Here is a 17,201-nt window from a genome sequence, read left to right on the forward strand (position 1 = left end):
CCTGGGCCCCCTGCATTGGGAGCCTGAAGCCTTAGCCACTGGACCGCCAGGGAAGTCCCCATCCTTGAGTACTGAACTCAAGCTTAAGATCCCAAGGATTCCTAAAACATTAATACTCATTTGTAAAAGTTCAATTAATAGTATTTGAGGAAATTAAAACACTTAAGTAACATGAACATGTTTTGGGATATACTGAATACATAGTCACTGATTTTCTTCTGGCAATCAATTAGCTAGAGCACAGAAAACTTCTAGTCTTGATTGAGCAATTTCACTTATCTACATGTTACCACAAAACAGGAGTCATGGGGTGCATATGTAAGACGTGTAAGAATGAGTGATTTGCGGGACTTCCCTGGTGACACAGTGGTTAAGAATCCGTCTGCCAATGCAGAGGACATGGGTTCAAGCCCTGGTCTGGGAAGATCTCACATGCTGCGGAGCAACTAAGCCAGTGTGCCACTACTGAGCCTGCACTCTAGAGCCTGCGAGCCACAACTACTGAAGACCACATGCTACAACTACTGAAGCCCGCACACCTAGAGCCCGTGCTCCGCAACAAGAGAAGCCACCGCAATGACTAGCCCGCGCACCGCAACGAAGAGTAGCCCCCGCTCGCCGCAACTAGAGAAAGCCCACGTGCAATAACGAAGACCCAATGCAGCCAAAAATAAAATTAATTAATTTAAAAAATAATAAGTATTTTTTTAAAAAAAAGAATGAGTTGCTGAGAATATTCAAAGTGAATTATGCTAAGAACTTTCTGTATAAGGCCAGTGAGTTAGTCATAACTAATTCATACTAGACCAAAATAAAATAACTTCCTGGACTTGTTACTGGTTGCAACATTTTAAGTAAACATAGAAACATGTTCTCTAAAAATGCAATAAAATATACTTTTTTAATTAAATCATCCTTTGTTTTAATTTATGAAGTATAAGCAATATTACTTACTATAACCAGATAAGACTTCTGCCCCTGTCAACTCATAACCAGTTCATGAGAAATTCTTACCAAATTCCCATTGCCATATTTCTAGAATTGTATTATATTTGATGCAGTATGATTAATTCCCTTTTTCTTCTGCTTGCTGAAATAGTACCAGCCTTTAGAAATTTTCCAGGAGGTCCCTATCAATCATTAATAAACAATGAGCTATATATTAGCTTAATGGTAGGCAATAATGTTGATGTTATTTTATTAACTGAATATTTTAGATAAGTCCTGCCCATACTATTAAAATTAAAAACAATATGGTTTCTTGGTGATCACTTCATCATGAGAACTATATTTCCCCTCTAGCTATTTAAAAGCACATCTGTGCATACACCTGCAGATCTGTTGTACTGATGGGTGCAGAGCTCCAATGCGGGCACTGCTGGAGACTGGTATCTTTAATTTCCCCCAAATAGTGCCCTTCACTCACCATCCATTCATGGTAAAGTAGTTAATTTTAACGTCCTCATTGTTTACCAGAAAGCAGAGACAGTGAGGCTGGCTTTGCCGTTCCCGTTTCCTTTTGCTGGGCTGCTGAGCTTTTTCAGCCAATTGACTTCACTTTGAGGCTATAAATATCTGAAAAATGTTCTGCATTTGATGCTCTTGGATTCTGCATCCATATTTAGCTGTTTGTGGCATGCCTTTGTTTAAGCTACTCTACCACCCATACAGTCAGTCAGGTTGAGATCTGGATGGTCAAAGGACAGATGGATCAACATTCAGCACACACTGACTTACCGTGGGGGAGGCATCGATCTGCTAGACACTGTGACAATGAAGGGAGTGGCAAGATAGGAATACAGAGATAAACAAGACAGACAGATTCCCTGGTGTCAAAAATATTATAGTCTTGACGGGCATGGGCACAACTTATAATAATATTGGAATAAAACAAATGAAACACTTTGCAACTAAAAGAAAATGAAGAATAGCACAGCATAACTATTTTCTCTTGGCTGTGTCTCAAAAATGTGCATTTGTTTGTGTTCTAAATATAGGTCTACATATTATAAAGCTCTGGACATATTCCAAAAAGTTTGTAATCATGACAATACACAAAACTCTGAATATAGGTATAATCCACCAAAGAGCCAGACCTATTAGTAGCAAACTCAAAACAGTGCCCAGTCTTCAAATTTTGTGAGGCAAACTAATAAAATATTGTTTCCAAAAGTTTCTGTAAGTAAATAAATAAAATAAAAGTTTCTGTTAAGATATTTGGGGAGAGGGGTTACTTCTGTTCTTCTTGTTTGTTTGCATACTGATTTCAAACCTTAAGTATATTGAAGAGGATATAAACCATAGCCAGAAGCCAGGAGCACTTAATACAGCTCCTTACTTTGCATCTTATCTTTAAAACCCACAGGTCTATTCTAGGTTAGGTCTCAAAACTGAATGAGCTAGATTTGAGATCCCCATTCCCACCTTCCTATCTTGTGAAAACATTCCAAACAAATATACATCTGCCCTCAACATTCCTTCTTTCAAAACTCAGTTCATTGACCTTTTGATAAAAGTGCTCCCCAGAATCCTGATAGTCATGATTTAAATGTATTAAAGGCTTGCTTGATGCCTGGCCCCAAGAGTCAGGGTGGAATTGGGAGGCAAAGTTGTAGGTTAAATAATAGGGTAGGCCATAGAATCAGAAAACTCAAACTAAAATGTACCATAGATACAATTACTCCAGATTCCACATTTTATGTAGAAACCTAGACCCATGGACTTAAAATTACTTGCCCAAAGTTAAACAACAATTTGTGGCAAGGCCAGAATGAAAACCCAGGTTCTCAACCCCCAGTTGCATGCTCTAGACTAGTTTCTGGATTTCTTTAAAAAACGTTTGAGTACACTCATCAAAGTCTCTTTCAATTGTGTAAAAGAACCTTGATGCTCCAAAACAATCAGGATTTTGAACACACAAAACAAATAAACAAGAAAACCAAAACGAACTGTTTTCCAAATTGATTTTCTACATTCTATTTTTTTTACTTCAAAGAGCTATACAACAGGCAACTTAAAAACTAGCTAAGGACATAGAAAAGCCAAGAGTCATTCAGATAGTTTTGGAATATTTACATCAAACTAAAGACAATAAAGTAGTACCCAAGATGAGCTGCCTTAGAGGAAGGAAAGTAGCAGTACTAAACAGTAAATAAAAACTTCTGGTTAATTGATAGGGAAGACAAAAAAGTTACAATGCAGTAGAAAGTCTGCAAATTGGCTTTGAAATGCACACTATATATGTGTGTGTGAGAGAGAATATATATTTAAGAATATACACACAAACCTAGCCCTAGGAATGGACTACAAAAACAAGCACATAGGTTTATGAGTTATATGCAAAGAAGGTAGTTAATACTAAGTCTAGAAAAATCCAGACAGAATAGTTTGACACTGAAATACTGAATTGTCATATATACATATTCTTGCAGTTAACAAGGCCCTATCTCTAACTTCATATAAAAAACAATATGCAAAAGAAGTGTATAAGGACAGAAAGGATAGAATAGGAAAAAGTTGTAACCACAATATACTCTAATTCAAGCTCAATTTCAGATTCCCACCAACCTTTGTTATAAACCATCGGCTAAGTAGGAACAGCAGGTGGGTGGAAAAATCAGGCACTAAAGTTTTTAATCTGCTGAGAATGAACTGGGTGACCTTGCATCATCTCCCACTTCTTTGCTTTAATTCTTTCAGTTAATTAAAATAACATCAAGAAACATTTATAAACATCCAGCAAAATACAATTAAGAATTGGTTATAAAAATTGATGGATTTTTAGAACTACAAGGGCCATTAAGAGATTATTTAATCCAATCCACTCATTTTACAGAAGAGGAATGAGACGTCAAAAAAGTGACCTGCTCTGCTCCAAATCACATAGCCATGTAGTGGAAGAACTGAGACCAAAATTCAGATCTCTGGACTCCCAGTTCTATGATCTTTCTCATGGTGATAGACTTAAAGTCTTGAAATCAACTGAACTATCCAGGAAGACAACTTCAAAGTCACAGTCACTCTTGAATACTAAACACATACCCTGTTCAGGATGAAAAAAAAAAAAAAAAACATAATGTACTTGATCACTAACGGGTTTAGATGCACATGACTGCAGGATAACATCTTAACATTGTGTTGATCTCAGGTGCTTCAAATTTGCCATCTTATACTCAGTCACATTACTAATGTCTTTTATAGTCCTGTGAGCTAAGTGATAAACACCTTGACGTTTCAATATTTTGGAAAGCCACAGCTCAGTCCTGAATGCCAGGCTATAAATCCTTGGGCTATGGGTTTTCAAAACCAGCATGGTTTTAATGCTGCCACAAGGCTCGCCCTAATAGAATCTCATCATTCAGTTTTAATTAAAGAGGTGGTTACTAGGAATGCAGAAAGGGAAAGTTTTAGTGTGTTCATCACTTTTTAACTTGCTGAGTAGCAACCCAGTCACTTTACAAAGAGCACCAAAAACAATAGTGCAATCCGAAACAATCCACACCCCTTGGACTAAATGCTTGCCTTTGGAGAGTGAGGTTCAGAAAGAGGTTATAGAATTAGACTGTTCCCACCAAATAAATGCTTCTGATTTTTATTTTATTATCTTAACCTCTGCTAAGCTGTTTCATAATATCTTAGTTTCCAGCCTTGCCTCACTCCAGAGAAAGCAGTGAAACGCCATTCATTTGATTTCACGGTGTGTTCTTCTTGAAGATCAGCTGACACTTCCCCTGAAGTCACCACCTGAGAATTAAGTCTACATAGCCCAACTCCACCTTAAATGTACTGCAGGTACCTGAAAAGGTCCAAAGACCATACTGAGTCACATCTCTCTCCTCAAGTCCTAGTCTGGAGAAACTTGTCAAAAATGCACCCCAGACCAAAAGGGATGTGGGAAACGGACCCAGGATGGATGGGGACTGAGAACAGGACTGAGACCAGGGAATGAATTTCAGCCTGAGCAAAGACACAAAACATCAGCCTCTAAGACGGCCTTTGGTCCTTACCGTACACCCGGACCCAGCTCTGTTGCTGGCACACGGACTCCAGAAGGATCCGATCCAACATGCCACCGGCCACGGCCCCACTGACCGGGACAACAGCGTCCAGCTCCTCCGGGGGGAGCGGCGAGTCGGACTCCAGTCCCGGGAACATCTCCGGCCAGGAGAGCGCCTCCGCGGCTCCTCCGGACGACAGGGAGAGCTCCATGGTGCCCCTGAGGGACAAGGCGGCGGCGGGGCGGGCGCGCAGCTCCGCGCCCTGCCTGCGGGAAGGGGAGGAGGAGAGCGCAGCAGCGGGGGCAAGGACCCGAGAGGCAGCCGGCGCGGACGCGGCTCACCTCCTTCCCCGCCGCCCACTGCCCGCGGCTCGGGCGCTGCTGCCCACCTGCAGCCGGCGGGCGGGACCCACCCCGGGAGGCGGATCCAGCGTGGCCCCGGGTGGGGGTGGGTCCGGGCTCAGGTATGGGTCCCTCCCGGGAGGGGACGTGGAAAGACCCGGGAGGGGCGGCTCGCCCGCCCGCCCCCTCGGAGCCGCCTTTCTGTGCCCCAGCCGGCGTCACCCGCGGGCCGATCCGGCCGGGGCTGGGGATGGAGTGGGGCCAGACAGGGCTGGGCTGGGGGCGTCGCCGCCAGGGGCCGCCCCCTTTGACCGGCTCCCGCCGCCGCCGCCGCCGCCGCCTCAGGGGCTCCGAGTGTCCACTCCCTCACCCCTGGGTGGGGGGGCGGGGAAGGCGGTGGCCCCGGGTTCTCGCCCGCCAGTCCTCAGCACCCACCCCAGGAATGAGCCGGCCCGCCCCTCTAACTCTCAGGCCAAGGCTCTCGCCGCTGCTCGGGGTCCGGCTCCGACTCCGCGGCGGATCCCACAAGCCCGGCTGCCGCGGCTGTGGCGGCGGCAGGCGGCATCCCAGGGTGATAGGCCGGAGTAATCGAGGGCCGAGAGCCAAGCCGCGTGTGCAGTAGAGTAACGAAGCGGAGGAGGAACTGCCGCCGAAGGCAGGAAAAATCGGACCCCGAGTTATTCATCCAGCCAGTCCCGCCTACTTTCCAAATACCCTCTCCGCCACCGCCCTGCAGTGCGTTTCCCGGTCTACCAGTCTTCCCAGCTGCTTCTTGAAGTGGAGCCGGCGTGGAGAGGCGGGGTGGAAAGGGGGTGCGGGAAATTTAAAAAGAAAGGAAAAGAGCTTCCCTTTCCCCTTTTCCCACCCTTTTCCTTGTATGTATGCATTTATGTCTTTATTTATTTGGACCAACATTTCTTTCTCATTGGACGGAGAGATTGGAGATGCTGCTTTATTTTACAGTCACCCTAGGGGAAAAGCTTCCTTCCTTCCCAGAGAGGAGAGTTGGCAGCGGGGTCTGGGATTGTGGGATTGTGTGGGGACCGCGCTCTGCGACCTGTCCGCACTAAAGCTGGATTTGTCATCGGTTTAGAATAGCATGGTTAAGAAGTGTGGTGTGGATGGATGGACGGGCCTCGCAAACACATGAAATGCTCTCAAAAGCCTAGTATTAACCAAACGTGTTTCTCTTTTTTTGCCTTCGATCGTTGTGCAATATGTTGGCTTTTTTACCGAGGTCGCTAATGATGTCACTTGCGTTTTATTTTTGGTCTATCTGTAGACTGTCTCCCTTGACCTTGGGTTTAATTTTATGCCCACCCAAGGCAATATTCACCAGTTCAGATTTGAGTTGCTGGAAAAGTAATAATTATGATTTTAAAATTGAAAAGTAACAAACAGTGTCTTGCACATAGTAGGTCTCCAACAATGTTTCTTGAACATGGCTGCATAAAACCTAGCAAGGGTTCCATAAGTATACATTGCGTTGTTGTTTTTTTTAAACTCCTTTTGGGGGCGGTGTTTAGTGTTTGTCCCCCGTTTCTCCCTACTTGGCACAAAGAGACGGGTCTACAAGGGGACATTTTTGTTTTCTGTATTGTTTGGGCTTATCAAGAGGTATGAGGAGGCGTTTTGTAATTTTCTCTAAACTGTTATTTAGAGTAATAGTATTTCACAACAGGAAGTAACCTTAGAGAGAATCTCATCCTGCCTCCTGTTTAACAGGTGAGAAAACTGAGGAACAGCCATGTTACCTGGCAAATCAACCACCAATACAGATAGGTCTGCAATGCTTCAGTGATATTGGTTACTTCAACTTCTTTCCCTCAAAAACCTTTTGTGATTAAGCTTGTTGATATGTGGCTTGGTGATGTATTGAAGTGATCATTTCCAGTATCTAGAACCCTGATTTCTTACTATCTGACACCATAGTCAGACTTCCAAGTCTAACCATCGTATCCCTCAGTGTTTGGACAAAAGAAAGTGTTGAAGCTAGAGATTTAGAGCCCTGCACTGAATAGAGCTAGAGCATTTTTATTTACACTAAATTACTGTTGAAGTCATGGTAACAGAAGTCAGGGATTTCCCTGGTGGTCCAGTGGTTAAGAATCTGCCTGCCAGTGGTGCTGGGAAAACTGGACAGGTACATGTAAAAGTATGAAATTAGAACACTCCCTAACACCATACACAAAACTAAACTCAAAATGGATTAAAGACCTAAATGTAAGACCAGACACTATCAAACTCTTAGAGGAAAACATAGGCAGAACACTCTATGACATAAGTCACAGCAAGATCCTTTTTGACCCACCTGCTAGAGAAATGGAAATAAAAACAAAAATAAACAAATGGGACCTAATGAAACTTCAAAGCTTTTGCACAGCAAAGGAAACCATAAACAAGACCAAAAGACAACCCTCAGAATGGGAGAAAATATTTGCAAATGAAGCAACTGACAAAGGATTAATCTCCAAAATTTACAAGCAGCTCATGCAGCTCAATATCAAAGAAACAAACAACCCAATCCAAAAATGGGCAGAAGACCTAAATAGACATTTCTCCAAAGAAGATATACAGATTGCCAACAAACACATGAAAGAATGCCCAACATCATTAATCATTAGAGAAATGCAAATCAAAACTACAATGGGATATCATCTCACACCGGTCAGAATGGCCATCATCAAAAAATCTAGAAACAATGCTGGAGAGGGTGTGGAGAAAAGGGAACCCTCTTGCACTGTTGGTGGGAATGTAAATTGATACAGCCACTATGGAGAACAGTATGGAGGTTCCTTAAAAAACTAAAAATAGAACTACCATATGACCCAGCAATCCTACTGCTGGGCATATACCCTGAGAAAACCATAATTCAAAAAGAGTCATGTACCAAAATGTTAATTGCAGCTCTATTTACAATAGCCAGGACATGGAAGCAACCTAAGTGTCCATCAACAGATGAATGGATAAAGAAGATGTGGCACATATATAAAATGGAATATTACTCAGCCATAAAAAGAAACGAAATTGAGTTATTTGTAGTGAGATGGTTGGACCTAGAGTCTGTCATACAGATTGAAGTAAGTCAGAAAGAGAAAAACAAATACCTTATGCTAACACATATATATGGAATCTAAGAAGAAAAAAAAAAGTCATGAAGAACCTAAGGGCAAGACGGGAATAAAGACACCTACTAGAGAATGGACTTGAGGATATGGGGAGGGGGAAGGGTAAGCTGGGAAGAAGTGAGAGAGTGGCATGGACATATATACACTACCAAACGTAAAATAGCTAGCTAGTGGGAAGCAGCTGCATAGCACAGGGAGATCTGCTCGGTGCTTTGTGACCACCTAGAGCAGTGGGATAGGGAGGGTGGGAGGGAGGGAGACACAAAAAGGAAGAGATATGGGAACATATGTATATGTATGACTGATTCACTTTGTTATAAAGCAGAAACTGATACACCATTGTAAAGCAATTATACTCCAATAAAGATGTTAAAAAAATAATGATAATAAATGCATGTATGGGCACTGAAAAAAAAAAAAGAATCTGCCTGCCAATGCAGGGGACACAGGTTAGAGCCCTGGTCCGGGCAGATCCCACATGCTGCGGAGCAACTAAGCCCGTGCACCACAACTACTGAGCCCGCGTGCCACAACTACTGAAGCCCGCGTGCCTAGAGCCCGTGCTCTGCAACAAGAGAGGCCACCTCAATGAGAAGCCCGCGCACCGCAACTAGAGAAAGCCTGCACGCAGCAACGAAGACCCAATGCAGCCAAAAATTTAAAAAAATGAAGAATCCATCTTCAACGCTTATTTCAATCTCTGGTCGGGGAACTGAGATCCCACATGCCGCGGGCAACTAAGCCCACGTACCACAACTGGAGAGAAGCCCACGTGCCACAACTAAAGCTCCAGCAAGCGGCTGCAAAGACCCAACACAGCCGAAAATAAATAAATAAATATTAAAAAAAAAAAAAAAGAATAAGAAGAAAGAAAGAAGTCAGAGAGCAAGGGAATAATGGGCATCAGATGCACAAATTTGGGCATCTCTTTATTAGTCACTATATAAGGAATTTATTTACCCAAGCAGTTATTTCAAAGCAGCATTAGGAGTGGTGTATGAAATATTCACAGTGGTTTTTTTTTTCTTTTTCCTAGCTTGCTCTCTCATTAGCGTCATTCATTGTTGAGCTGAAGAAAAAAGCTTCTGCCAATCCCCAGTAATCCTACTTTCTGCATCCAGTTTTCCCAAATCCCAGTTCTTCCTTCACTTCCCCGTTCTGACCCCAGACTGGCTTCAGTGGTTATCTAGTTGCTTAAGTAACAGTATGTCTGGAATGTATCTAATGTTTATAATTTAAAGAGAAAATACTTTCACAACCTGAACAATAATTCTGTGAGATAAGCCTAACCAGTGTTTTTTAAAATCATCATTTAGCCGATGAAAAAACTTGAAGCATAGAATTGTATTAAGCAACCTACATATAGTAACATAGCTAGTTCATAGATTAAAACCCCAGTTTCCTAATTTTTTAATTCACTGATGGATCTGGATTCCTTAAGGGGTTCCCCCCTTTGGTAGGTAGAATTGTTCTAACAGTTGTGGAGCCAAAAGTAAACATTTCATGGTTTTTGTAAATTATTATCACTTAAGAAAAATATTGAAGAAAAATAAAATGAACAAAAGTGTTAAACCAATCGGCATTGCTGGGAGGCAGTTAATCCTACTTGGATTTATACCAGTGTTATCTGCCTGGTGAAATCCCAGATTTTAAAGTGAAGATAAATCCTTTGCTGTTAAAGTCTTAGTTTACATTGTAGTTTGCAAACAGGCCTTTGTGTGTGAAATACAATAAAGTCTCATTTCCCTGCCTGCCCTACTCTCTCCTCCTTTTTCCTCCCACTAGAGCTTCTGACACCAAGCTCCCAGAGGTGATCTACATATTTATTGTCAATGGAATTCAACTCTAAGAATCTGACCCAAAACCCAGGACCAGAGGGAACTAAAAGTTGGGGAACTCTGGAGGAGAAAAGATAATAAATTCCCTGGTCATAATCTGAAAAACAAAGGCTGGTAATAATCTGAGATTTCCAAAAGAAAGAAAGCAGTTTTGGGTTCTAAGTACACATTTTCAATATAAAGGAGAGATGAGGATTTGCAATCTTGGCTGTCAGTCTGAGGACCAGGTACATGTCCAATTTTCTCATCTGTTCATCTGTCAGAAAACACATACATAAGAGGCTCCATCATCACAAATGCTCTTAACTATTTTCTTAATAGCCAGTTCCTTCTAGGTAATCTAGACACTAACTCCAAACCCTTAATCACCCAAGCAGTAATGCAACTGTGGTTCACCAGCCACTCCCTTTCAATATTCCCTTTCCCCTTGGACACAATGATGTGGCACTCTCTTGATTATATTCTGTAACATTGGCCATGCCCAGTTCATCATAATGGAAGAATTTAGACATTTCTCAAGACTCTGTTGTCCGTCCTCTTCCTGCCTCACTCTCCAATTCCTTGGTGATCTTTTCACTTTGAGGATTTCAGCTCTTTCACTTAGATAATGTTGACTCCAAGATACCCATCTCCAGCCCCATCCACAGTACTGAGGTCCAGTCAGGAGAAGTTTGTGACTGTTGAACACCTCCACTAAGTTATGCATGCTTCCTGTGCTTCAAATTCAGTGCATGGAAAGTGAATTCTTTCCCCCTTTCCCCCACCCAAACACCCTTCTCTTCTTGAATTTCCTTTTTATGTTAGTAGAACTAGTAGGTTCTACCACTGACTTGCTTAAACACGGAGTTTCCTTTGAGTACCCTCCTCCCTCCCTAGCTTGCATAAATCCAAGCCATTTGAAATGCTTTCCATCCCACTTGACACCATCCTAGCTCAGGCTTGGTTAGCTTTCACCAAGATTATGCATTGGCTTTTTAGCTGTCCTCCTTCCCCTGAGACCTTTCCACTTCCAGTTCATCCTACACTTTGCTGTAGGTGAATTATCCTAAAGCACAGTTCAGGCCAGGTCACATCCAAGTTCAGAAAGACAGCTCCCCGCTGCCTACTAAGTAAAATGCATGCTCTACTAAGATTAAAAGGACCTCCCCAGGGCTTCCCTGGTGGTGCAGTGGTTGAGAATCTGCCTGCCAATGTAGGGGAAACGGGTTCGAACCCTGGTCTGGGAGGATCCCACATGCCGCGGAGCAACTGGGCCCGTGAGCCACAACTACTGAGCCTGCACATCTGGAGCCTGTGCTCCGCAACAAGAGAGGCCACGATAGGGAGAGGCCCGCGCACCGCGATGAAGAGTGGCCCCCGCTTGCCACAACTAGAGAAAGCCCTCGCACAGAAACGAAGACCCAACACAGCCAAAATAAAAATAAATTAATTAATAAACTCCTACCCCCAACATCTTCTTAAAAAAAAAGGGGGGGCCTCCCCAGTGTGGTCCCAAACCATCATTGCTACCTGACTCATAGCCTATGCTCAGCCACCCCAAATGGCTCATGTTCCCCAAATACATCCAGCACTTTTCTTGCCCCTTGCCTCCTCTTGTTTCTTATATCGGGAATGTCCTCTTCTCTACCTCTGCCTGCTAAAAACTCACCAACTTTCAAGCTCCCACCCCCTCCCCCATCAAATGCGGATGTCCTCCTCCAGCAAGTTATTTCTTACCGTCCAAGCTGGCAGTGATCTCTTCTTCCTCTGAGTTCCCATGGCATTTGTTCATGTCTGCCTCTGGAATCAATCACAGTTTATAGTATTTTGTGTAACTCTAATATCTGCTAGTATGTTATAAGCATCTTGAGGACAAAGACCTTGTGTTAATTCATGTTTACGCCCTACCTTGTCTTTCACATACCAACCCCTCAATGAAACTAGAAGCCAGGAAACAAGAAACTAAACTGAAAAAGAAAAATGGTTGGGTTCATAGATGTTTAGGGCTGCAAAAACACCTAAAAAAGTCAATTTAATGAACCCGGCCATGAAAGCCCATTCTCACCCTGCCCGTCCCCCATTTAAAAAAACATATATATACCAACAGAAATAGAGTCACAGATAGAGAGCAGTCTTGTGGTTGCCAGGAGAGGAAAGGAGGGGGAGGGATGAATTAGGAGGTTGGGATTGACATATACACACAACTGTATATAAAATGGATGACTAATAAGGACCTGATGTGTAGCACAGGGAACTCTTCTTCATACACTGTAATGACCTATATGGGACAAGAATATGAAAGGGAGTGGATATATGTATATGTATAGATGGTTCACTTTGCTGTACAGCAGAAACTGACACAACATTGTAAATCAACTATACTGCAATGAACATTTTTAAAAAATAAATATAAATAGAGCTAGACCCAAGAAAATGACCTGGCTTGCCCAAGGTCATACACCTAGTGACAGAGGAAGGATTAGAATTCCGATCTCCTGAATCTTAATTCATCAACTCCATCAACAGATTGTTTCCTTCCTGCTCTTTTCTGTCCTTCTCTAAATGGAGGTTTTTCTTGTTGATACAGTTTTCTTCAGTAACGTAATTTTGTTCTTTTACGTATTATTTAAGCTTAAAGCATTTGTGCCACATTCCTGGCCCCACATATAATTTTAGCAAAATTATACTTTTTTTTATAAACCAAAGGACCAAACAGAGACATCAGAGAAACATCTGGTCTGATTCATCAGGGTAGCAGCAACATTTCTATTTATACATGAGCACAGCCCTATCTTTGTAGCTCTCAGCTGTTCCTCATTGCTCAGTATGTCCCTCTTTTCAGCCTTGTCTGTCCCCCATCAAGAGAGCATCCTGCATCCTGAGTCTTAAGCAGAATCCTATGCAAAGGAAGAAAATAGATTCCCTACTCCCTAGAAGGGGTCTGTATTTCAAAGGAACTATTTCTCTACTTTCTGTCTTTTTATTCAAGAGCCTAGGACAGCGAGCCTCAAGTGGTTGGGTGGCTGCCATTCATTCTGCTGCATTCTGGGTAGAAAGAGTTGGATGAAAACCAAAGCTGTGGCATGAGTCAAGTTTGGAAGCAGGTCAGGTGGAAAGGAAGTGAGTATTCTAAACGGGAAACTGAGGTTGAGGTAGAGAACTGAAGGAACACTGACTCTCCTCACAGCAACATTTGACTGTGATTATAAATTAGAAACTGCTGGATCTTAGACATTCATCCATACCAAGAAAAACTTAGGGATCTTCTGGGGATTTGTGAGCACCCTTTTATACCTGGCCCTTGTTGCCTAAGAGAAAGTCACTGTTTGTACCAACCGATGACAGTATTGTTTGGGAAAGCAGCAGAACAGGCCAAACAGAGTTCCGCCAGTCATTTCTTTTTGGTACAACCTCCTCCAGAATAATAACCTTGCCTCAGCATTCAGCTGCAGGAATGCAAAAAGAATAAAAACACTCAGATGGAGCCACAAGGACCACCGACATCAGGGCCTCATTGAAACCTTTCGAGGTCCTAAGCACTGAAAATAATAAAGGGCCCTACTGCATACCATGTAATTAAAGTGAAAACATTGCAAAGTGTCAGAGAGAGCAACAAAGTGCTGATTTTTTTTCAGTGATGACCACTACAGAGCCTGTTTTAGAAATGGCAAGTATCGAACTCTTAAAATTTGTGTGTGTGTTTTTGTGTACTCCTGCTTTTGCCAGTGCTCTAAACACCGTATCTTTTCCAGCTCCGCCTGGAACATACAGTACCAACCATCTATTAACTAACACGATCTATGAAGGGGGTAATCTTTAGCAAATTAATTTCTGTGTTTTTCTAGTAGCTATAGAAACACTAAATTACTTCAGCCTAGCTAAAGAAAATGACCCTTTCCTTAGCATTTTTGTTCTAATGAGTCCCCAAAAATGCAATTTAAAAAATCAAAGCCAAATGATTCTAGAGTGGTGATTTTTTAAATGATTTTGCTGTCCTTATGTTATCCTGACAGCAATACTATCACCATTTGTCAACATGTGGAGGCTACACTGGCCCATTTTCATTTTGCCTCTAGTTTAATAAAGGTGTTAAGACATCGGTTATAATAGTTGGAGCCTATTTAAAATGACTCTTATGAGTAAAGACCAAAAAAGACCTAAAATATATCCCTAGACGGCTGTCATCTAAATATGGATTAACATGGTCATACCTCCCGAAATGTCTCACCATTATTGATCAGGGTGGATTGCTTTTGAGAATAAGAACTCTGGAAAGTTTTTTTGGATCATTTTCCACTTGGTCTGTAACAGGACATCCTTACAAGACAACTAGGGAGGAGCTAGAAGTTAGAAGCTAGTAGTCAGAAAGTGGGTACTGCCGTTCAACGTTGCTGGGGTGCAATGTCTGAGTGATGACAAGATATAGAATGTGGTCCTGGGAAGTAGATAACTGAAGTAGAGTGGAAAAGAAGGTTGCAAGTGTTAAGGAGGTACAAAAATTAGGAAGCTAAGTTATTGAACTTTTAGGATGGGGGTAGGAGGTGGGATAAAGAAGACGACTGTGAGTTAAGTCTCAAAGTCTTTGAGGAATGAAAGGAAGCAACCTGAAGGGTGGTTAGAGGCAGGGAGGAGGAGAGGGTAGTGATCATCCTTAAGAGAAGGGTGAACTTTTACATGAGAGTTGAAGAGTGATGGTCTGGAAGTAGCAATGGGATTACAAGTAGCCAAATACCAACCCCTGCACCTCAACTCCCTCTATAGAACAACATAACAAAGTGTATGAGAAAATGAACAACCCCAACTAGAGAAATTTGCAGGACAAATCCTAGCCTTGAAGGAAACTCCCTTAATTACCTTGGAGGCACATACCTCCAAGAAGAATAAGAATGTATTTTATTACAATGGAATAATGATCCATATGACTCAGTGGAAAGGATGATTAAGGGGCTTGTAGTGATAGGTACAAGAAAGAAGAAACACGGGGTTTATAGTGATAAGCTGAAAAAGTGAGAAAGTACTAAACCGTTAAAAGGACAAGGGTAAAAGAGAATAGGTGACTAGAAGCATTTCTCTTTTAATCAGTGACGAGGATTATAGGGAAGAGAAAGAGACGGGCTTCAAATATTACACTTTGGTGCACAGTTTTTGTTGTCCCAATAGGATAAAGCCTCTGTCAAAATGCAGAGATGTGGTGAGGGCTGCCACAGAGTTTCTAAAGAGGTCATGTAGACTTTGTTCTTGAACAAATTGTGTCTCTGTGTTTGGAGTTGTAGCAGTGAGCCTAGTTAGAAAAAAGCTCTCTAAATTTGTGGCTCAGCAAAGGGGCCATTTCTCCACTTCATGAGAACTCAAATCTGTTGATCTCTTTATTTGATTCCTAGACTCTCTTAGTCCCATGCCCTGCTTGGGATTAAGAATTGCTCCTCTGAAATACTCTCATGCGAGTCTTTTCCATTCCCTTGCACCCTGTCCTGCAGCATCAACTCTAGATCTTTCCTACAGTCTGCTTCTTTCTGCTTCTCCTCAAACAGCTGAGAGCTGGAGAAAATCACATAACCTAGAGTCTTGCTTTGCTACAGATTCAAGCTCATCCGGGCACTCAGAGACTCCATCAATCCCTTAACTTATTTTTGATCAATTCCCTCTCCCATTCTCTCCAGTAAATATACCTAATCTTAGGAGTTCCCTGGTGGTCTAGTGGTTAGGATTCGGTGCTTTCACTGCCATGGCCCAGGTTCAATCCCTGGTCGGGGGAACTGAGATCCTGCAAGACGCGTGGCATGGTTTAATCATACACACACACACACACACACACACACACACACACATACACACACTAATCTTTGTCTCTCTCCTCAGGACCTAGTCAACTCCCAATTCTCATTCTCAAAATATTTCTGCCTCCCATATCAAGGAGAAAAATTGAGGCCACCGAGAAAGATCTCCTTCAACATCTCCACCCCACCACCATCTTTTCCTTCAGTCTCAAAGAATGAGTGGTCCCTCCTCTTTTTCAAAAGTCAAACTCTCCCACCTCTTTCAGCCTCAACAATTATCTTCTTTCTTTTTTTCTTTCAACCACACTTTCAGCATTGAGGGCTTCTTCCCTCAGTTTATATGTTCATCTCTCCCATTTAATCAAAAAGCTCCTGACCTATGAAATGCACTGATGTCTGCAACTTTCTTTAAAGTGCATGCACTAAAATAAGATGTGTTGATGGGTGGATAGATGGACAGATATGTGATAAACCAAATATAGTATGTGTGTATGCAAATCTCTTGATGATTTTTCCTATTGAATTTGTCTTTTGTTACTCCATGAAACTTACATATACAGAATATATACTGAAATTTACTTTTTGCATTCAGTATTGTGTTTTTAAGATTTATCTACATTGATACTCATGGATCTAGTCCATTCATTTTAACTGCTGTGTAGCTTTGTATTGTATAAATATTCCAATATTAATTTATACATTCTGCTACTGATGGTTGTTTCCAAATTTTTGTGATTGCAAACAATAAAGCAGTAACCATCCTTAAGGCAATTCTCCTTGTGCATATGTATGTATAAGTGTGCCTCTAGATATATGTCCAGAAATTGAATTGCTGTGTATTAGGGTACACACTGATTTCACTCTGTAAAATATTGGCAAATTGCTTTCCACAGTAGTTGTACCAATTTACTTTCTCATTAGCAGAGTATGAGGGTTTCTAATTTCACATTCTTGCCAAAATATTATCAGATTTTAAATTTGTGCCATTCTCATATATATGAAAAACAGTCAAATTTTACATTTACATTTTCCTCTAGAGAGGTTAAGCATCTTTTTATATGCTATTGGCAATTTGGATTTCATGTCTCTGAATTGCCTATTCACAGTTATTGACAAGTATTTTTCTATTGCATTTTGGTCT

At 41.9% G+C, this 17,201-nt stretch overlaps 1 protein-coding gene across 3 annotated transcripts in view; it reads right to left on the minus strand.

Moving 5' to 3' along the window:
• Nucleotides 1-5,328, minus strand: part of RASAL2 (RAS protein activator like 2) — a 387,706-nt gene extending 382,378 nt beyond the window's left edge. For all 3 annotated transcript variants that reach the window (XM_079903334.1, XM_079903335.1, XM_079903333.1), the window contains exon 1: nucleotides 5,007-5,328. In XM_079903334.1, the coding sequence (XP_079759460.1) occupies nucleotides 5,007-5,208 (202 nt within the window). In that variant the 5' untranslated portion in view covers nucleotides 5,209-5,328. The remainder of the gene's footprint in view (nucleotides 1-5,006) is intronic.
• Between the last annotated feature and the right edge of the window lie 11,873 nt (nucleotides 5,329-17,201).

This window comes from Stenella coeruleoalba (assembly GCF_951394435.1).
Source record: "Stenella coeruleoalba genome assembly, chromosome: 1".
In the NCBI taxonomy this organism is placed as follows: domain Eukaryota; kingdom Metazoa; phylum Chordata; class Mammalia; order Artiodactyla; family Delphinidae; genus Stenella; species Stenella coeruleoalba.